The sequence below is a fragment of the Rhipicephalus sanguineus genome, chromosome 1 (genome assembly GCF_013339695.2).
Source record: "Rhipicephalus sanguineus isolate Rsan-2018 chromosome 1, BIME_Rsan_1.4, whole genome shotgun sequence".
NCBI classification, from domain to species: domain Eukaryota; kingdom Metazoa; phylum Arthropoda; class Arachnida; order Ixodida; family Ixodidae; genus Rhipicephalus; species Rhipicephalus sanguineus.
The window spans coordinates 282,989,151-283,009,249 of NC_051176.1; the positions used below are offsets into that span (position 1 = coordinate 282,989,151).

General features: G+C 43.8%; 1 protein-coding gene across 11 annotated transcripts in view; it reads right to left on the minus strand.

Annotated features, from left to right (window-relative positions):
- Nucleotides 1-1,871: 1,871 nt before the first annotated feature.
- LOC119379144 (ionotropic receptor 25a) overlaps nt 1,872-20,099 on the minus strand; it is a 317,618-nt gene continuing 299,390 nt past the window's right edge. For 8 of the 11 annotated variants that reach the window (XM_049411884.1, XM_049411889.1, XM_049411879.1 and 5 more), the window contains exons 14-17: nt 18,424-18,623; nt 13,755-13,887; nt 8,870-8,997; nt 1,872-3,194 (exon numbers count right to left, since the gene is read on the minus strand). In XM_049411884.1, the coding sequence (XP_049267841.1) occupies nt 3,037-3,194; nt 8,870-8,997; nt 13,755-13,887; nt 18,424-18,623 (619 nt within the window). In that variant the 3' untranslated portion in view covers nt 1,872-3,036. The remainder of the gene's footprint in view (nt 3,195-8,869; nt 8,998-13,754; nt 13,888-18,423; nt 18,624-20,099) is intronic. The other 3 variants (XM_049411881.1, XM_049411880.1, XM_049411885.1) reach the window with 3 other exon arrangements.

A 20,099-nucleotide genomic window follows, 5' to 3' on the forward strand; every position in this document is an offset into this window, starting at 1 on the left:
ATATATCTACTGCGAGCGATCCCAGATTTCATTCCGCGATGTCCGGAAACAGAAGTGACAGACATTTTAGCGGCACTCATGTAGTTATTACTGAACATTGCTTTCCTTACGTGCCGTGCGACGCTTGAAACGAGCTATCAGCAGCGTTTCTGGAACAGACGACGTCCGCCGATGAATCGCCGTCGCACTTTCTCGCCACCGATAGGCCTAGACGTCACGAGCCTCTGCGGAGAGCGCGTTTTGCTGTCGAGCCGACTTGCAGAACAGAAGCTGCGTCGGCACCGTGCATGGCATCGTGGCTTACTCGGAACGCACGCGCGAGCGTTATTTATTCAGCGGAATAATTCTTGGTCCATGATTGCGACTTTATTGGCAGCCCCAAGATCGAGCTGCACGTGTTCTGACGCGCCGGCGGTGCGATTGCCGGTGATAGACGCCCCCAAACCCGAGACTTTGGCGCAGTTTGGCGCAAATTTCGTCGATATTATCAGGATGGCGCAGTAAATACAATTTGGCGCACTTTGGCGCAGTTGGCGCAGGAGTGGAATCACTGCACACTGGAAGCACCGCATTATTGAATTAGGAATTAGTTTGCATGATAAAATAATTGTAGCACATCTTTTTCATGCCACCGATAGCGGCGATACCGGCAAATCCCTCAGCATCCTCCGACATGATGATGGGAGCGGTAAGGAACCGAGCAGCGGCACGACGTTGGCACCTTGCGTTGGCTGTCTCCCGTGCTACGGGCGGATGTCTCCCGGACCGGGCGGATGAGAAAAATCTGCCGAGTTTGACGCACGCCGGACGCCCGATCCGGCGACCGCGTACGGCGAAACATCCCCATTCCGGCTGCTACACCAGCGCGTAGGACGTCAAATCGGATGCAAAATCGTGCCGTGCGCCTCGCAGTTTACGCTCTCAAGTGTGAGACTTCATGCATGAGAAGTTCAATGCGGTGGAAAATTATCCTAGCTGGCAAGCGGCAGCAACCAGCGACTACACATGCGGCGATCACTCCGTGTGTGCGGGTGATCACCGCATCGACAGCCATATTGGACCTCTTGTGGCGCCCCCTATAGTTGCTAGTTGCGAAAAATGCACTGTTGCTCCAGTCCTTTCTTCTTTTACGAAAAACACAAGTCAATGGAAGACCCATGCATTTCATCGCACACTTCTCGATTGAATATCTGAATACTGGTGTTGCCCTGGAGAATGTAGGTCGCTATAGCCTAGTTTGCCATTGAAGAACATAATTTACTATTTTGTCAGTAATGTATATTTGGATTGTTCACACAAGTACTGTCTGTCACTTGGAGTAATCGAGCTCAGCGACTACAGTTATGTTTGCAAAGTGCAAAGACGAGGTATTAGCCACCTATGCTCCGACCGGCCCAGTGTGGTGAAGCCTCACTCACATAGTGACATGTCAAACTCAAGCACCAGGCATACCCTTGGTTCAGTGCTGCCGTTCCTCTCACCAGAGGACGATCGAGGCAACACTTCCACCAACTCCAGGCACATACCTTTCTGAATCTCATCTATGCAAACTTTACACCTACGGCTATCCAGACTTTGGCTCTGGTAGCGGCAACTCGCCAACTGCTATCCATGTCACGGTGGAACGTGCCGCAAAATTAATCTCTCCCCTCCCAACAATCCTGCAACCCCTGCGGGTCAGAGGGCTTTGGGACAATGCCTCCGCCAGGGGCGTCAGTTATGGGGGGGGGGGGCAAGGCTGTCCTCAACAAAGGGGTGCGCTTAAGTTTCAATTATTCGGTGTCCACTCCACTTCCTTGTCAATTACGCTTGCGCTTTCTTATACGTTGTTTTGAATGTAGAATTGTGTGTAACAAATATTGCATACAGCATAACCACATAAGATGTACTTTATTTCATAATGCATCCACCATACTAGCAGGTTTATACATTCAAATGTGGGCACAGCAAAAAAGTAACTATAGTAAATATTAAACAAGTAAAAATAACTTTAGAAAATATGCCTATCATTGTGTCTTCACCCATAAGGTTATGTGCCATCAGTATTCAAAACCAAGCTACTGCAATAAATTTAATGCTTAGTACAGTGTGTTTGCAACCAGGAATTAAGTTCACTGTCTTATATAGGAGAAGCAAAATGCAATTTCCCGAATCCATGTGTGGATGCCTATGAATAGTCGCGTTAATATATTTAATCGTGCACTCGTGCTCAGAAACCTAGTACAAAGGTGTCTATGTGCAATTGTCACACGCCGTTAAAGCAGAGCAATCCGTTTCATCCTAGGCCTGATATATAAGTTTTCTGAAACAAGAATTATACTAGTGAAATAAATTAACATTTATGCACTTTTCTCTCAACTCGTAGACATTTTTTGAATTCCCAAGGCTGATCCTACTAGCGTAAAGTGACCATGTGGCATAGTGTGGTCTTCATCAAAAGGGGAGGAGCAGGTTGTCGCAGTCAGGAAAATATAAATCTACTCTATGATAGTAACATTTGCCGATTACTTGTTCATGATTTAGCAGGACACCATCTCTTGTTTCATGCAGCATTCAATGTTGTATATCAATGGTACTGAGGCCACTGCTGCTCAGGACTACCCTGCTGGTTCCCAGTTGCACGATACAACTTGACTCTATCCGCTTGCGCAGAAGTGAATGAGAGGGTCACGCATTTAAAAACAGGCACTGGCCCACCTTATTGGGATGTCTGGCCACTTTACGCTAGCGGCTTACACAATCGCTGCTCTGTGACCTTTATTGGGATGGCTGCTCAAAAACACCTTAAAGTGAGAGAGGAGCACCATTCTGTGCGTTTCTGCTCAATTTATGTATAGGTCAAAAAGTTTAAGGATGGTTGAGTTAACGCAACTCAAGCACATTTCTTTGGTTCATTCAGTACATAAACATTTAAACTCAGAGTGCTTTCGCGCCAATATTTCTTCACTCACCATTTCTAGCAAGCAAGTAGATATATTGACCTCAGTATAGCTTAGCGAGTAAGCTACACCATGGTAGACGCCCAGTTGAAGGCTACTAGTGCTTAATAGAATCTTTGATAGAATCTTTGCCGGAATATTCTTTGACGGCGACCACCTTGCTGTTAGGTTTGCGGTTCTTGTAGTAGCAGTATTCTATGGCCAGGGTGATGCAAGCCATGACAACGCCAATGAAGATGACGATGAAAACGCCACCTGTTTAAAGAGAAGATACGCACAACTACTTTAAGCAAAACCGCATAATACATATTTAGCTTAAAATAAAAGAACTTAAAACACACGACTTTGCCCTTGATGAATATCCATGCAACAATAAATTTTATAATTTTTCTTTTTGCAAGCTCTATATATGAGGATGAAATGGTCTCAACCGCTTAATAACACAACAGTCTCCAATAGTAGATATATTTATGAAGGATGAGAACTTAGGCATGCTGGTAGGTCATAATAAATGTAAGAACAGCGATAGAAGCAAGGACTAGCGAAGAAAAAACAAATTTCTCGAGTTCGCACAAAAGGCAGTGATGCCTGTCATTTAGTTCAGACGTCATGATGAGCTGGAAAGTGTATCATATTTATATTTGTCTTATTTTGCAAATGTTCTGGGTATTTCTTCTTTTTCTTTCACATTGCTCATTGTATTTGATTGTCTACTTTACTATTTATGCCTATATTATATGAACTGAATGCTTAGTTCAGCACTATGCACACATTCTCTGTCCCAAATCAACTCCCCCCTCCGCTTCCACTATATTCCTATGGTGCAGGAGGAGGGAGGGCAGGGTTCATACCGTTTTCAAAGGGCATGTCACGTGTTTTTCAAGGACTAAAAAATGGCATACAAATGAGGATTCTTTTTTTACTATAACAATGTTTAAAATTCTGACTAAATTTATCGCACTTATACACATACAGTTGAAATTGATTTAAACCTTTGAGGGTCGAATATTTTCGCGACATGCAATAAAAAAATGTGTAATTTTTTTATTGCTGAAATAAATTATTCAGACGATTCTATTTAAAAAAAATTGTCTAAAATTTTTTTCTGTGACCAGTAAAGTAAAAAAAAATCATTTTTGTTGTTACATACACAAAGTTTATTAGTAGTAACATCAAGCAAAATCCTAAAAGAACACTTATAGGATTTTTTGTAAATAAAAATTATGCATTGTATTAAACATAGCCAAAACGCAACCACGGCGGCGTCGTTTGTGTAATTTAGCGCCGCATGGAAACAGACGTAATCGCGCCCCGGGGAGCAATAAACGAGAGTCACGAGCAGTCACCCTTTGAGAGATTAGAAACCAGACAGCCATCAGCTTTGCGGGCGCGAGAGCGATAACCGCCCGAAGGTCGAAACCGAAACCAGCCAAACCGCGTGCGCGCGTTCTGATGTGCAAGTAAAAGCCGCTGCGCCGCTTCGGAAAGCAAAAAGAAAAATGAAAAAAAAAAACAACAACAGAGAGACATCGGCGCATGAAAAAAATTCCACGTATTCCCGAAGTGGGGCAGCACGTGCCAAGCAAGAAAAATGATCGAAAAAGGCTCGCGTTTTAAACACAGGCTATGACGTACATGTACGACGAAAACCCTTTGATGTCTGTTAGGGGATGCCGTACATGTGCGGCGAAAACCCTCAAAGGGTTAACGAAGTCATCACCACGCTCAAATTACTTTGCTGAATCGGGAAGTTCGCAAAATCGAGAAAGGGGTTTTTCAGTCCTTCAAAACCTAAAATTGTAGCATAGAGACATCCATAAATCTACCACGGCATTGTATTTGTCGTTAACCCACGCGTGTTCGTGTGAAAAGTCTGTTCAGGCGTCCCCAACATTGGGCCTCACATATGTGGCGATGCAGGCCAGCTAGACAGTCACATGAAATATGACATGCAGCCGAAATGCAAAGACGGGGAGAATGAATGCAGTGATTATGCGAACAGGGCGAGCAAGGAAGTTGCAAGGAGATGATCAGTGTCATCTGTCCCATATATCATGAAATAACAAAAGCACAGAGTAGTGTTCCTGTGGGAGCATCAACAGGAACAATAAACCACCGCCACTTATAGCATCATCTGGTACGTAACAGCGCAACTGCTGAGTGCACTGTTCCGTGCATGTAGGTGCCATGTAGCCATGTCAAAATAAAACCGGGCTCGTGACTATAAGTGACAGATGTTGTAACGCAATAGCGTCAGTGCCCGTGCTTGAAAAAAAAGCCATATGTGTAAAAAATAGAAAGCAATTAGCACTCCTTGTTACTCATTTAGTTCAGAAAGAACTTCGTTAAATCAGTTTTGGTTCCAAGTTGGTTTCGTTAATTCGGGTTGACGACAATGTTGAACCTTATGAGTAGCTCCCGGGGAATGCATATTTCTTCCGAAGATTGGGAAATACGTAAAATTGGGTTTGCTAGATAGAGTTTTAACAATATTATTATACTGTAGAAAAGTCTAGCCTTGATGCAATCCTAAGTAGTTCCCAACACACAACAAATGTTCAGGACAGGTGCAGAGACTTGTCTAGTATTAGCAAGGCTTGACATTGTTACAGTGCACTAACCACAAGCCCGCTTGACAGGGAAAAAAGCAGCATAAAGGCAGGAGACAAGAGTGAAGTCGCAAGGAGATAAGTAGAGAGAGAGAGAGAAAGCGAGACAAGATGCACCGACGAGTAAGGACTGAAACTAATGATAGGACAAGGCATGAACAAACAGAATACATGCGAACTCGCGCGGTGTATTGTTTCTGAAATGAAAAATTCGCCGCATCGACACTAATATGCAACAGAAAGCAGGTCGCACAGTGGACTTTAGACTGCACTGGTCACGAAGTTCAAGGGTTTTCAAGGATAGAATACAGTTCCACGACCTTCAAGAGCCTTGAAAATGTACTTTTCAAGTTCAAGGGTTTTCAAGGTTTTCAAGGACCTGTACGAACCCTGGAGGGTAAAAAGTAAAAAGAAATGCATTTGTCAGGTGACTTCATTTATATTTCAGGATATGGCATACAGCATTCTAATATATAGAAACAATAATCCCATAAAAATATGGTTAAACGTTGCCCCAGATCATTCGTATGTCTCAATACCTGGCATTAAAGGGACCAACAACCAATTTTTATGGCACCTATTTTCTTTAGCACAACGGAAATCTTACCGGCCAGAGTGTCTAATCACGGATTGGCAACGTGGAAAACGGCGTGAAATATTTGTAGTAAGAATTTTTTTATCCGTGGCGAATATGAAGTCGTATACATGCCTTGCACGTGACGTCAGAGACAGGTTCTTTGCGCTTGGTCCCCCAACATGGCGGCCACCGTGACTTTTTTATCTCATTAGAGTGTGTCAGTGCAGAGGAGGACACCCAGGTGTTCGGTCCACGCACTCTTTTGTGCTCTCCCCGCTTTGCGAGCCGTCACCGTTTCTTGCTCGACGCGTTCGAACAAAAGCTCATGGAGCGTCTCAACCCGCTGGTCCCCCAAGATGGCGGCCATGGTGACGTCAATGCAAGCTATGTATACACACGTGACAACAAATCATGCTGAAAATAGTGAGTGCGAGAGCAGTTTGTGTTTGAGGGCAACGGTTTACTGGTTTACTGCGCATGCGTGCACTTCACGTGCATGCGACATGTGCAACTCCTTTTACCTCGTAAGCAGCATGGAATTGAGCGGTGATAGATAATAATATACATACTCTAATTTTCAGGACTAATTATGGCGCGCTTTACAGCATCAGACTACGTGACTGCGTACAGCAAACTGATCGACTCCATAATCCAGCTTCAAGGCAATTCGCTGGGCTGCGCAACATACAGGTTTTTGTTACTTTTTAAACACGATTTAAAAAACGCCAGGCCTGCGCGGAAAGCGCAGCACAGTCATAGCGAAAGCTGGAAGAGCGCATTTCTAGAGCCCGTTCTAAACTCTGTTGGGGCTACTAATACAAGTACACTAGCAAGGTACCCACTACACCAATAATCACAATTTTTGTGAAGTTGGGAAGCACCTACTATGCCATTATTTGTCATTCTGCGGAGAAGCGAGGTACCAGCTACACGTCTGTAAGGCATTTGTGCACTTTGCTGACGCTACGAATGATGACGAGGAAGAATTATGGCTCAGCCCTTTGTAATGGGTTGGAAGCTTTAAAGGGCCCCCCAGTTATGTAATTTGCACTGGGTGACGCCCGGTCACTATTTCCCTCTCCCTCAATGCTGTAAACATACGTTGACGTGGGAGAGAGAGGGGGGGACAAAGAACTTTATTGAGACCCCGAGGAAATGGATCATGCGCTTATGGGCTTCCTCGGCAACCAATACAAGTGCACTTGCGAGGAACCCACTGCGCTATAAATCATTGTAATTTTTGAGAAGTTGGGAAGCAGGCACTATGCTATTTTTCGTCATTCTACGGAGAGCCGTGGTACGTGCTAAACGCTTGTAAGGCATTATGCGCACTTTGTTGATGCTGTGCCTGATGACGATGAAGAATTATGGAGGAGCCCTTTGTAATGGGTTGGAAGCATTCAACAACCTACTCGTTGCGCAATTCGCATTGTGTGACGCCTGGTTACAGAATTCGCGTTGTGCGACGCTAGTGCTTATTTTACTCTTCTACCACGCTATACTGCATGTGTTAACGTAATTCCTTCCCGACATGAAGCCTGTATAGGACCTTTTTGCAAAGCAGTTTCATAATATCTGGGGTTTAACGTCCCAAAACCACGATTTGATTATGAGAGACGCCTTGCAAAGCAGTTTCAAGCACCGGCATGGCTCAGAGGTTGAATACTGGGCTCCCACGCAGAAGTCCCAGGTTCGAACCTCGTTCCATCCTGGAATTTTTTCTTATTTCGTTTTTTTTTTTTTTTAATTTCGAGCGATACTGGTTACGGACACCAACGGCGGCGGCGGACAACTACGGCGCCAAAAACGGCCGCTGAAGTGATCTCATAACAGCTTTCACTGTAAAAGATAAATCCTACTCACAATGCGAAAAGTATGCTGGAATCTCAGTATACTTCACGGTCTTTTCATTTCTACCGGGATCTAATCACACGTTCTGGCCAGTTGTCGGTCCCTTTAAGACACAGTACTTCAGTTACAACATTTAGCTCTGAGGAGAACCAAGGCCGTCAAGTTTTGGTTGATTTGACCAGTTACATTGCGTGACATTGCCTGTTCATTATTGAGCTTGCGCACGTGCACAGCTTGGTAAAGGTTTCGTTAGGTAATGTAAATGTGTTTAACTGCAGCTGATATCAGAAATTTTATTTCAATTGATGCGACTTAAAATTTAATATACCTGTTTGCTTACTGGTAAATCGTTCCTCTCTTGCAAATTATATTTTAATTTATTAATAAATTACTAGTGCAGTCTATTGAAAGACCACACATGCGGGAGAAGTTTCTTCACCACACATGGACGTTGCTCGACAAAAAATACCACGTGCGTAGAAAAAAACAAAGAAACTGTAATTATTTTACCTTATTCAACCCAATTATAACAATATATGCACAATAGTAGAGCACTGTCAGTTTACTGTATAAAAAGACTGCCATCAAGGAAAGCACTATAGATGAAACATACAGCTTGCAGTGTGGAAACAACTTGTTTTCCATACCATGCGTTTTGCAGTGCCTTAAAAGCAATCTGGATAGGTAAATAAATACTAAACCTGTTTTCCCCTTCGCTTTAATTTTCGATTTTGCCATAAACTTCAAACCCTCGGCTGCAGAGTAGTTTGGTAGTAGCAACAAGCCGTGACAGTCAGTAGCTTCACAATGCGGCTGCGTGCTTTGCACTGCTACTCTGTTATTAAAACAGGGAGCTGTGCTAATTCGCGTTAGTCATGCCTTCAAGTACGTACCAATGTTACGGATACTGATGCCATCGCTTTGACGCTCGCTGTCGTCACAAGTCACACGGGCGGGGTTCTTGTTCCACCAGGTTTCCTTCAGACCTTCCAGGCGACGTTGGTTGAGCAACTTGAGGATCCTTTCAATAAGGAAAACGAACAACAAACAAAAACAAAAACCAAAACATTAAGTGATGTATGCAGCAAATGCATTGCTTCTGCGCTCGTTGGTGTCAGACATTCTTGATATCACAGGCGGTACAGGAGCATCGCCATTAACTCCAGCATAATCTAGTAGTGTGCAGTGGAAAGCTGCTCTTGAGTCAGAGGCCAATGACTCCTTGCTTGACGCTTTTGTGAATACAGGTTTTTTGCACAGTTTTGAGCTTTTTCCTCATTGCCTGCGCTGATGAAACTACTTTTTCGGGCACATTGTGTTATCAGCTAAATCATTTAATTACAGCATAGATACAAGCATTGAAGATGCCGAAATGGGCTGTTTCTCCCTCTCCCTATCTCCTTTTCTTTTTTCAACTTCCGTGATCCCCTTGTATGCTCCGTGCTTTCCGTGGAGCAATACATGCAGAGATGTGAAAATGTGCCTTTAATACAAAAGTAGGCCTTCTTCAGCCTGATTCTTTGGTTATACTTACAGTAGCCATCGTAAGAATTCCAACCTGCTACTTGATTCTTCTCACGAAAACTATAGCCCACATATTCTCAAACCCCCAAGTTATCAGTCACTTATTCGAGGAAAAAGAAAAGTGATCACTAAGCAACTAATATACACCTGTCACATGGCAAATCTAACGTCATTTACAGTGAATGACATTAGGTGAACTTAATGTCATTTTACCTGCCTATTGTCACACGACAAACACAAATATAATTTTAAAATGATGACCATGACCTCAGCCCGCCATGACTTTGGGAGAAATAAAAATCAATCAAAACTTGCATGTAACACGCGTGTATCCTCAAAATTTTTTTATCACTAAAAAGCTGCTCCAGGAATATAAGTGCAGCTGTTTTACACAATTTGCCACAGCTGCATGACACAAACGAAGTCAAGCTTCTAGTCAAGCCAAGAGCCAATCGAAAACCAACATGGCCGACAACATGACGGAGCGTGGGAGCACGACTGACACTCCGCCAGCAGCAATGAGACGGTGGCAGCTAATTCGTACACCTTGATCGCCAAAACACGTGCTGTCGGACGATCAACACCCGCGATCCAGGCAACAATGACAACAGAGCACTAATAAAACATGGCCAGCATCCAGCCCGTCCAGCCGCTATAGCTGAGAGTAACTTTCTTTTAGAAACTTTCGCCCGTACTATTACGTCATCAAACAAGCAATCAGTTAATCTAGTAAAGAATAAGTTATGTACGAATTACAAAAGTTACATATACGTAAGTCAATACTAGTCATATTCTTAAAAGGTCCCTGGCGTCGCGACTATGCATTCGGTCCGAAATCGAATGCGAATAAATGTGTTTCATGAACTCATCTGACAGTAAATGTCGTTTTCATCGAATGGTAGGGGTGTGCGAATATTCGAAATAAGTAATGAATCGAATAGCGTTGTATTCGATCCGGTACATGAATCAAATAGCACATATTCGAATTACTGAATATTTTTCGAATAGTCAGCACTGAAGGGGAGACCCCAAAGGAACAAGTTGGTAGAGCGAAGCATCATATTTCTTTTTTTAGTTAGTGAATTGACCAAGATGCATGCAGTTCAAGCTTTTACGAGACTATCAAAGCTTTACTCACCCCCAGACGAAGGAATTTTTGCTTTAAACTCCTGCGTTGCTGAAGCGAATGTGTCCTCATTCCACTATCATTATCATGAGATTCATGGTGTTCATTCATAAAACATTATTGAACTTTTAGCTGTTAGTGTTATTTACAAGCTGGTGACAAAGTACCACTTCGAATACTGAAGTAACTGCTGCATTCATCCTACAGTTAAAAATTATCTCGAAGGCTCTAGTCGCTACTGTATATGCACTTACCTCGGTTTACATAATTGTGGTACCTTTGTCAATTAAATGTAACGGTAATGTTACTTTGTAAAAGTTTGTCAACATTCATTTGAAATAAAAAGTAGAATTCTAGGCCAGCTGTCTTAACCCTTTCACTGCCAGGTTTTTTAGCACTGCTGCACACTGCATGCCGGGTCTTTTTTCTGCGCACTATGTGGAAATGCTCTGTTAGCAATGCGGTAGGACGCTGTTAATGACATGTGAACATCTTTATATTTGATTATCTCATCAAAATGAAGTAGCACTCATTGCAAGCAATGAATTATTTAACGAAATAATTACTTTTTAATAAATAATTACCTATTACTTGAAGGTCACCTAGACACTAATAGTAAGCCATTTTATTCGGAGACCGAATTAGTCAAATGCTCCTGAATTTCTTCTGTCAAACAGCGCGCGCACACGGCACGCTTACTTGCCATGGCTGCGCTGCTGAGACGCTGGCAAAGAGACACGAGCCGACACTGATGGGCAAGCATGGCTCACATTATTGCCAATGTTTCACTACAAGTTATATTTATTTATATGTTTTCTCCATAGACGGCAGGACACACCCGCATTATCATTACTTTTTTTTAAAGAGTTGTCTCGCAAGTGGAAGGGAGTGATTTAAAGAGGCGAAACGTGTACTATACTCTGGATTGGCAGGGCTTAATTGTGCGTGTGCCGTCATCAGAGTTATCTCGGGATTGGCAGTGAAAGGGTTAAAACTTGCAGCCTTGCTATTCGAAAGCTACTTGAATAGTATTCGATTTGTACTTGTATTTGATTCATATGATCACTACTCGATTTGTATTCATTCGGTTCTAAATTTCACTATTCGCACACCCCTATTGAATGGCATTAGTTTCTCGATGTGACAGCAAACAAATGTCATTACAAACGAATGACATTCGCTGTAAATGACATTAGATCTGCCACGTGACAGGGGTACAAATACAGTAAGGCTAACTCCAATTACAATGAACTTCTCCTATAACAAGTTCTGCTATGATTGCGCTTGTCAAAACAATATGGACGCTCAACAATATATAGATTACTATCTCTTTGTTATGTGTGTATGTGTGCTATTGACCTCGAGCACGAGATTAGTGAAAACAAATAAAGAAAATAAAATGCTGTGGCCAACTGCTATACACCTTTTCAAATTTTCACGCCAGGGGGGCGCCATATTGAAATGTGCGCCGTCTAACGTGCAAGATTGAAGAAATCGCCATCTTGGGCTGTGCGTACTCGAACTGGCACGCTACCTGTTGGTGTGAGATCCCTGCTAAAGCGTGTGTTCACTGATTTTTCGTTTCTTTAGACTGTTTTGTTTGATATCATCGCTGCCACTGACTGATTCGTCGCTGTCTGAACCATCCAGCGGCGCACATTCACGCTTGCGACGCAAGAATGAGCTCCGCATCTGCGAACAACAGTGCTTCATCGTCGGTACCTGTAGCAGCAAGTGTAGTTACCAGGTCGACCACGGCGTGAAGTTTTTATAATCGGTAACTCGAATGTTCTTGCAGCTGTCAACCGCTTTCCTTTATTGGCGTACTAAAAGTCTACAGATTATCCATCAGTTTCACACCTCCGTGCATACTCCACACAATCCTTCTTCTTCACAGATACCTTGACCTACATTCACCCAGACGACGTTGAAGGCTAGGTCGATGACACATGTGAGTGTCCAGAAATACGGCGAGTGAACATTGTTTATCTCATTGAGGCGAATGCGTGGGGTCTTCGCCAGGTGTGGAACTACGAGGCACTGAAGTCGCACAGTTACGTGCAGTCTGGCTGGGTTGGTTTTCAGTTGCTTGTGCACAATGTAAAGGAAAAAGTCATGCTGGTGAAGGGGAATGTGACACCATCGCAAGCCGTGAACGGTAGGCCCCATCGCGCGTGGGTGTCTGTGAGGCCCTCTGATGAAGTACAGCGCACGCAGGCTGCACATGCGTAACCGGAAAAGGCAGAGTTTGCAGCCGTGTCGGCCGCTGTGTCATGGACGATATAAAGCACGGATCCGCAACATTATTACGAGTTACTAGGTGAGTCATCAGTGACTTGCATACATTTCTTTTGTATCCAGCATGCAGCACGGGAATGTTGTTCTCCTCAGTTTTCTTGCCGTCAACGAAATACCAGGAACAGAGACGTGACGATGGCGACACGCGGAAGTTCTTTCGATTTACTGAAGCCACCCACTGCTGCCGCAGTTCAGACGACAAAGTAAAACGATGCAGCGTGAGCATGCCACACTTGCACTCATCGCGTGGCGTACAGTGCTGCGGACACATGATTGCACCTCAAATATTTCTCTTCCGCTACTTGTTCGTTCACCCGTACATGACACAGTGATGGCCAGATGACTTGCTATGCAAAGGCAGTAAATTTTTTGCCATGATAGTCACTTCGTATCAGAGACAGGCACATAACACAGTCACACAAACGCGTACCGAAGCAACACAAACACAGCAATGGCACAGCCCAAAGCACGATGGCAACACTGAGAACATACACTCTACCCCTGCAGCTCACTGGTTCAAGGCTGCTCCTGTGAAAAGGCCTATATAAAACCCATAAGTTTCGTGCTGAGAGGCGAAGCTGCTCACAAAACTTTAGCAGTTGCATGTATTTGTGTTCCAGTTTAAACAAACTATCCCAATTGCATCAATGCTTATTTGCTTTGAGGACCACCATGTGACGTAATGCCCAATAAACTGAACGAATAAATCAAGATAAGATCAGGTAAATAATCATCAAGAAGCAGTTGCGGTGTTTCGCAGTAATGAATGAAATTAAAAGGAGAGATTGACACCTGCCAATGAACATGCACGCGACAACATGCATACATACGCGCTGGAGAGTTGGTCCTTCAAGGGCGAATTCTGTTGAACGGCCAGTGCCAATGGCTTTCTGCTGAATTCACTGCCCACAGACACGAGGTCACAGTTGGTCATTGTGGCATACTTCACTCGGGTGGAATCCGCTGTAATGCAAGTACAGTCACGTGCAACTTTTACTGAATGACTAGAATGTCACGAGGGTTGCCTAACTTATACATGCTATAAGTTAAGAATCACAAATGCCCATGAACGCTGGGAGGACAGTATTTATGAAACTCGCCTGAAAAAGCTGTCCTGTAAATTTTCATTAGAGTGCTCAAAGTCAACCATACATGGCTCTGTGACGCTGGTCGTGGGAAAAGAAACGCTGTGAGGCAGATGCTAACTCCATGAGGAAAGGTTAGTTTTCAATAGGGGTGTGCGAATATTTGAAATTTCGAATATTTTTCGAATAGTGTTTGCTATTCGATTCGATTCGCACTGGAATTTTACTATTCGAAGAATTCGAATGTCCCAAAGACAAATACAGTCAACGTCCGATTGAAAGTGATCCCGTCAGATTTTTAATCTGCTTCACCTCATTACATTCTCGTATTGTGGCAAAGCTGCCTTTCAAGCTCCGTTACGGTTGAACTTAGCCAGGACACAACGTCCGACTGGAAGTGGTCCCTAGATTTTCAATATGCTTCACCTCATTACACCTTCGTATTGCGGCAAAGTTGCTTTTCAAGCTCCACTACGCTCGCAAATGTATTAACTCAAGAAAACGCTGGTTCCAACATGGAGATAAAAGATGTGGCAGAGGTGGGGGTTCAGTTAATGCTGTTTTGGACCTAAAATTTGGGCAGGGAGTCCGAAAAATTGGACGCCGAAGCTTTTTAGCATCCAAAATTTCAGATGTTCTTGTATATCGACATCTACGAGGCAGATTTGGAACTCCGGACTTCAAGGGAGCACACCCTTGTCCGCCACATCAGTTGGGCTTCCACAGAAGTTGAAAGAGGAGGAGAGGCTGAGGAAATGGCATCTTTGCCTATCACGTGTAAAATGTTGTCGGCAACACTTTGGTTGCGCCAAATCATGTGCATAAATAGAATTCGGCCTCTACATTGCCTCATTCTTGATAAGACAACTATGAAACACCACCCCGCCAGTGCTTCATCAACCTAGCGAAAAGAAACACTTTCATGTTGCTATCTCATAAGCATATGCTTAGGAATCCTCTCCAACTTTTTTTTCTGCAATTTCGCTTCGAAGTATTAGAAAAATATTCAAGAAATATTCTAGAAATTATTCTGGGAATATTCGAAAGATATTCGATTCGATTCGCACTCACACTTCAATATTCGAATTCGCTTCGCGCGCACCCAATATTTTGCTATTCGCACAGCTCTAGTTTTCAACAATAACTGACACCGTGTGGCATTTTCAAAGCACCACAACTGCAACTTTAGCAATGAAATGAAAATGAAACAATATAATGCATATGGTGCTGTCTGTTATATTGTAGATCAAAGCACTGAAACAATGTACAGAAAGGACGCGAACACTGTACTTGTGGACAATGCTTACACTATGGTTGTGTGGCAAAAGCAATCGTTTTCCTCTGCCATGGAATGCCAGGAAAATGATGCAAAACGGGTATTAAAAAAAAAAAACTGGTGGTACCCATTGCTGGCTACTGAACGAGACATTTTATGCTCGATATCACCCGCCATGGTAGAACAGTGGGTGTTGCACTGCTGAATTTGGCGCGGCAAGTTTGATCCCAACCCCAGTGGCCACGTTTATATAGGGATGAAATGCCAAAATACTTCTGTACTTGGATTTAGATGCACGGCCAAGAACCCCAGATGGTTGAAGTCAATATTTAATTGCACACTATGGCGCGCCTCATATACATATTGTGGTATCGCTAATTAACACAACAAATTTTTTACTGATAATTATGTACACTTTCGATTTCCTTGGTGCATGAGTGCAAAATGTATGTGACTCTCTGAAGGCATGCTGATATGGCTCTTGATATACAAGTCAAATGACAGCCGCTGCAAAGAGTTGTCATATGCGACCACAACATCTGTTAGCCAAAACGTTAAAGGAGTACTGACATGAATTTAAAAATTTTTCGGGTTGTTGCTCTAAATGAAAGCACGGGTGTCGAGAACCCTAAAAAGAGTGTCGTGGTGCCTGGGGATGCATTGCATATATTTTTAATACCGCTTCTTTCAACCAGCAGTTTCGGTTTCGGTTTCGAGAGGGCGGCTTCATAGTGACGTGTCAAGTTGGCCTGTGACGTCACGGGCAGACTACAACCCACGAAATATGCACCTGCTGTCCTTTGCTGTCAGTCGAACATGGTTCATGATGAGTGAACTGTCGTCCAGTGCCTCCGACAGCGATTTCTGTGATTTAGGCTGCATGCTGAACCCAGATTTCGCAAACCAAGTGAGCTGACTTGAAACGTCATAGGGCTCTCCATGCGGTGAAGCTGCCTTGCATATGCTGGGAGATGAAAACTTTAAAATCAAATTTAAATATTTATACGTGTTTCCCGGATGCGGTGTGGGGAGAGCGTTAGCACTACATGCCAAGGAAACCAAAAACGTCCATTTTGCTGCACTTCAAAATCGTGTCAGTACTCCTTTAAAAGAAGGACACGATGTTTCTGTGTTTGAGTGAAAAGACGCCCTCGTTCTCTGCTCTCCAATATTTTTTTATGCAGGAGCTACACTTTTTAAGTGACACTTCTTTTAGGGTACACAAAGTGTGCGACTGACACACGGACAAAAGGGAGACAAAATTAAACACATGAAGCGCAAACCTACAACAGGCCGACTTTAGGGGGCGTTTTCCTCCAATCTCTTCTTGTTATCCTTACTGCACGACAAAATCGATATGACCTGCATGTCCTGTTTGCATTTTCTTGCATTGTTTATTGTGCGGTTTTTCTAACCTATAGGGCATACCATGAATATCTAGTCACATTGTTGTCGCCATTTTCAATGTCACTACCCTCTGCTTTTGCAAATCTGAATGCCCTGGAACTTGGCTTGCTGATGGCTTCAACAGTGCTTTATTCTGTGAACATTTTCCTTGTCCTGTGTTCGCACTGTTCAAAACTGTGATGCTTGACGTTGACGATGATGATGACAATAATAATAATAATATCTGGGGTTTAACGTCCCAAAACTACGATATGGTTATGAGGGACGCCATAATGGAGGTCTCCGGAAATTTCGACCACCTGGGGTTCTTTAACGTGCACCTAAATCTAAGTACACTGGCTTTAAACATTTTCGCCCCCATCGAAAATGCAGCCCCCACAGCCGGGATTCGATCCTGCGACCTTCGGGTCAGCAGTCGAGTGCCATAACCCACTAGACCATCGTGGCGGGGCACTTGACGTTTATGAGACACACATGAAGATGCCAAGAAACAAGACAGAGACAGTGCTTAAGCATTCTTAATTTTCTGCTAGCAGCATGGCCCACTGGCAGGGTGTCTACCAATTTAATCTTTCCAAAATCCCTGACTTATCTAGGTTTTCCATGATGATTCTGAGTATATTCCCTGACTCGTAAGCTTGCTTGGAACTATCTGTGTAATGGAAACGAGCCCTTGAGTGGCTTAAAAACAGAGAGAGAGAGACAGGACAACTGCATAAACTGAGTGCAAAACTGAGGAGATCTGCTGATGCATCATCACTGAATGAGCTTGACCCAGCCCAGCGAGCCTCTGCTCATAGTGCTTCTGGTCAAACCAGAATGCCTTCAAGCCGAGCCAAGGTCACGGCCGAGACAAACAGGCAGAAATTTATCGGCGTGAGCGACGTCATGCTTGGGAATTGATATATGCTATGTGATCTGCAGAAGCAACAGTATGCACTATCCTTTTTTATGCTTCTGCTTAGCTGTTTACTGTAGTTGCAGAAGAAGGAGAGACTTTATAAGCTTTGATCAAAGATAAAGACTGTTTTTGTGATGGTCACATAGACTGCCGTCGGTCAGTTTCTATGACCCAGCCAGGTGTTTCAAAAGTTCCATGACAATTCCCTGACTTTTTCAGACATGTCCAAATTCCTTGACAATTCCAGGTTTTCCAGGTTGGTAGACACCCTGACTGGGAATGAAGTGTGTCATCTATGAACAAATCATCGTGCTAGAAGCGCCATTTTGTGGGTTTTCAGCAGTGATGAAATGTGAGTACATGCATCTTTTGATAGGTGTTTTTACAGGCCAACACTCAGAGGACCTCTCTGAATGTGGCTCTCTATGCAAATCTACACCCTAAAACTACAACATAATGAAGCCAAAGAAAACATGGGGGGCATTAGGTTGCCTTCAATATCTGTTCGATATATAGGTTGTGTCTAACAGAGAAACGGTGCCCTTCATCTATTCCCATTCTTTTGTTCACCCTAAAGCTACAGTTTGACATTAAGCAAAGCCATAGTGGAAGGGGGGGGGGGGGTTGTGGTTTCATTTGAAAAGCCACAAACCCTTTACACATGTATTTAGCTTTGAGCACTGGGGTGGAATCTCATTCCAGAATTCAACCAAACCTGCCATTTAAACTCGTCTTTAACTGCAGGCCTTCGCATTTGTTTTGCTAGTGCAGCATGTAGTGAATCCATAAGAAAGACTAAAAAAGCTCACTAATCCGTCTTGATGACTCACCGATGAAGGCGAATCCTTCTTGCGAGCCTTTAGACTCTTTGACCCTTCGCACGCCTTCCTCAAATTCTGTGGGCATGTTGGCTTCTTGCATGGTCCACCAGATCTTGGTGTACTTATCACTCACGGGGTAATCCCATACTGCCAACTTTGCTCTCTCCTCGTCACTTAAGGTATCATCCAAGGACATATTCTTCCAGATGCTGAAAAAGCGAATTTATAAAGTCAGAAGCAAAATAGATTAAGTGTTAACCATGATGTGGTGCAACATGCTTGACATGCTGCACCACGTTCAACTTGTACCAGTTTTTTTTTACTTTATTGATGTCTGCACCAGTAAGTTCATTTTCATTTTTATTTGGACATTCCAAGAAATTCCCACTAAATTCTCACAAAGAGAAGCAGAAAAGTGTATGCCAGTGACCTAGCTGGGTCTACTCTTTGTGCTACATATAGGACAAATACAGCAAGTCAGGATACGACACAAAACAATATACAACAGTACAGAAAACATTAGGTGCACCCATTGGGTAGCACCCATTGGGTGCCAATTAGGTGCTACTGGGCCAGCAGCACCAGTAGCATTCAATGTTTCCAAGAAAAAGTAATCACGCACACAGAAAATATTCCTTTAGTCTGAATTACTGCTATTAATACAGAAATAATTATCATGCATGTGAAAGTCATAAAGCAATGTATTAAACAACACATGATACACTTTCATAAGAGCAAGTAATCAGCAAAATATGAAGAAGTGGTTTGAAAATTTGGCCACAGCTATTTGTACTAAAGTTAACATCTATAAGAAAAATAAATCAAGCTTGTTTGTTTTTGAATGATAGTGCGTACCGCGATTCAAAATAGTATCAGTTAAACCTGCCTATAACGAATCTCCATACAACAAATTCCTCGATATTACGAAGTTTTTCTATTCCCCGCCGTTACTCCATAGAAGCACATGTATTTGCGACCTCTATGTAACAAAGTGGCAACGGGAGGCACCCTTGATATAAAGAATTTTCGCCGCCGACAACCTAGAGATATTGCCCCTAATTTTGCCATTTTGGCACGAGCAGCAGCCGCATGCATCGTCTGCGGTTGCCCCGCCGACGAGAGCGCGAAGTAGTAGTAGTAGGTAAACTTTCACTCAGTTGACAGGAGAGAGTTGGGGACGGCTTTAAGGGCCGGCCCCTTCGAAGCCCCGGCGACTGCGAGGCGATGACGAGCGCTCGTTTGTGCGCGCAGGTGTGCGCGAGGCGGGCAGGCGAGGCCTGCCCTCCTCGAGCCGGCTTTCTTGCCGCTGCGGACCTGTGTGCAGGCGTGCTCCCTCCCTCCCCCTCCCTTCCTTCAACCCACATCCAGCCGCTCGCGGGTGCCACTATGCCATGCACTACGCTAACCACGCTGGCTTTCTTAAAAAAAAAGAAAAAAAATTGGCTTTTGCGTTGGCAGCGCCACTCTTCAGTTCTTGCAGTAGTCTCTGAACTGCACTTCGTTAACCTGGCACCAGGTGACGCCACTAAAGAAATCCTTGCTCCGTGTCGTTATGGTTACGCTTCGAGGCTTCGAGTTCGCGCCGCATGTGTGGGGCTGCGCTGCATATGGAGTTCACTCTTCGTTTTCGACGCCGTGCACGCATGCGTGGTTTCACTGCACGCGCATGGAACAGCCCCTGACGA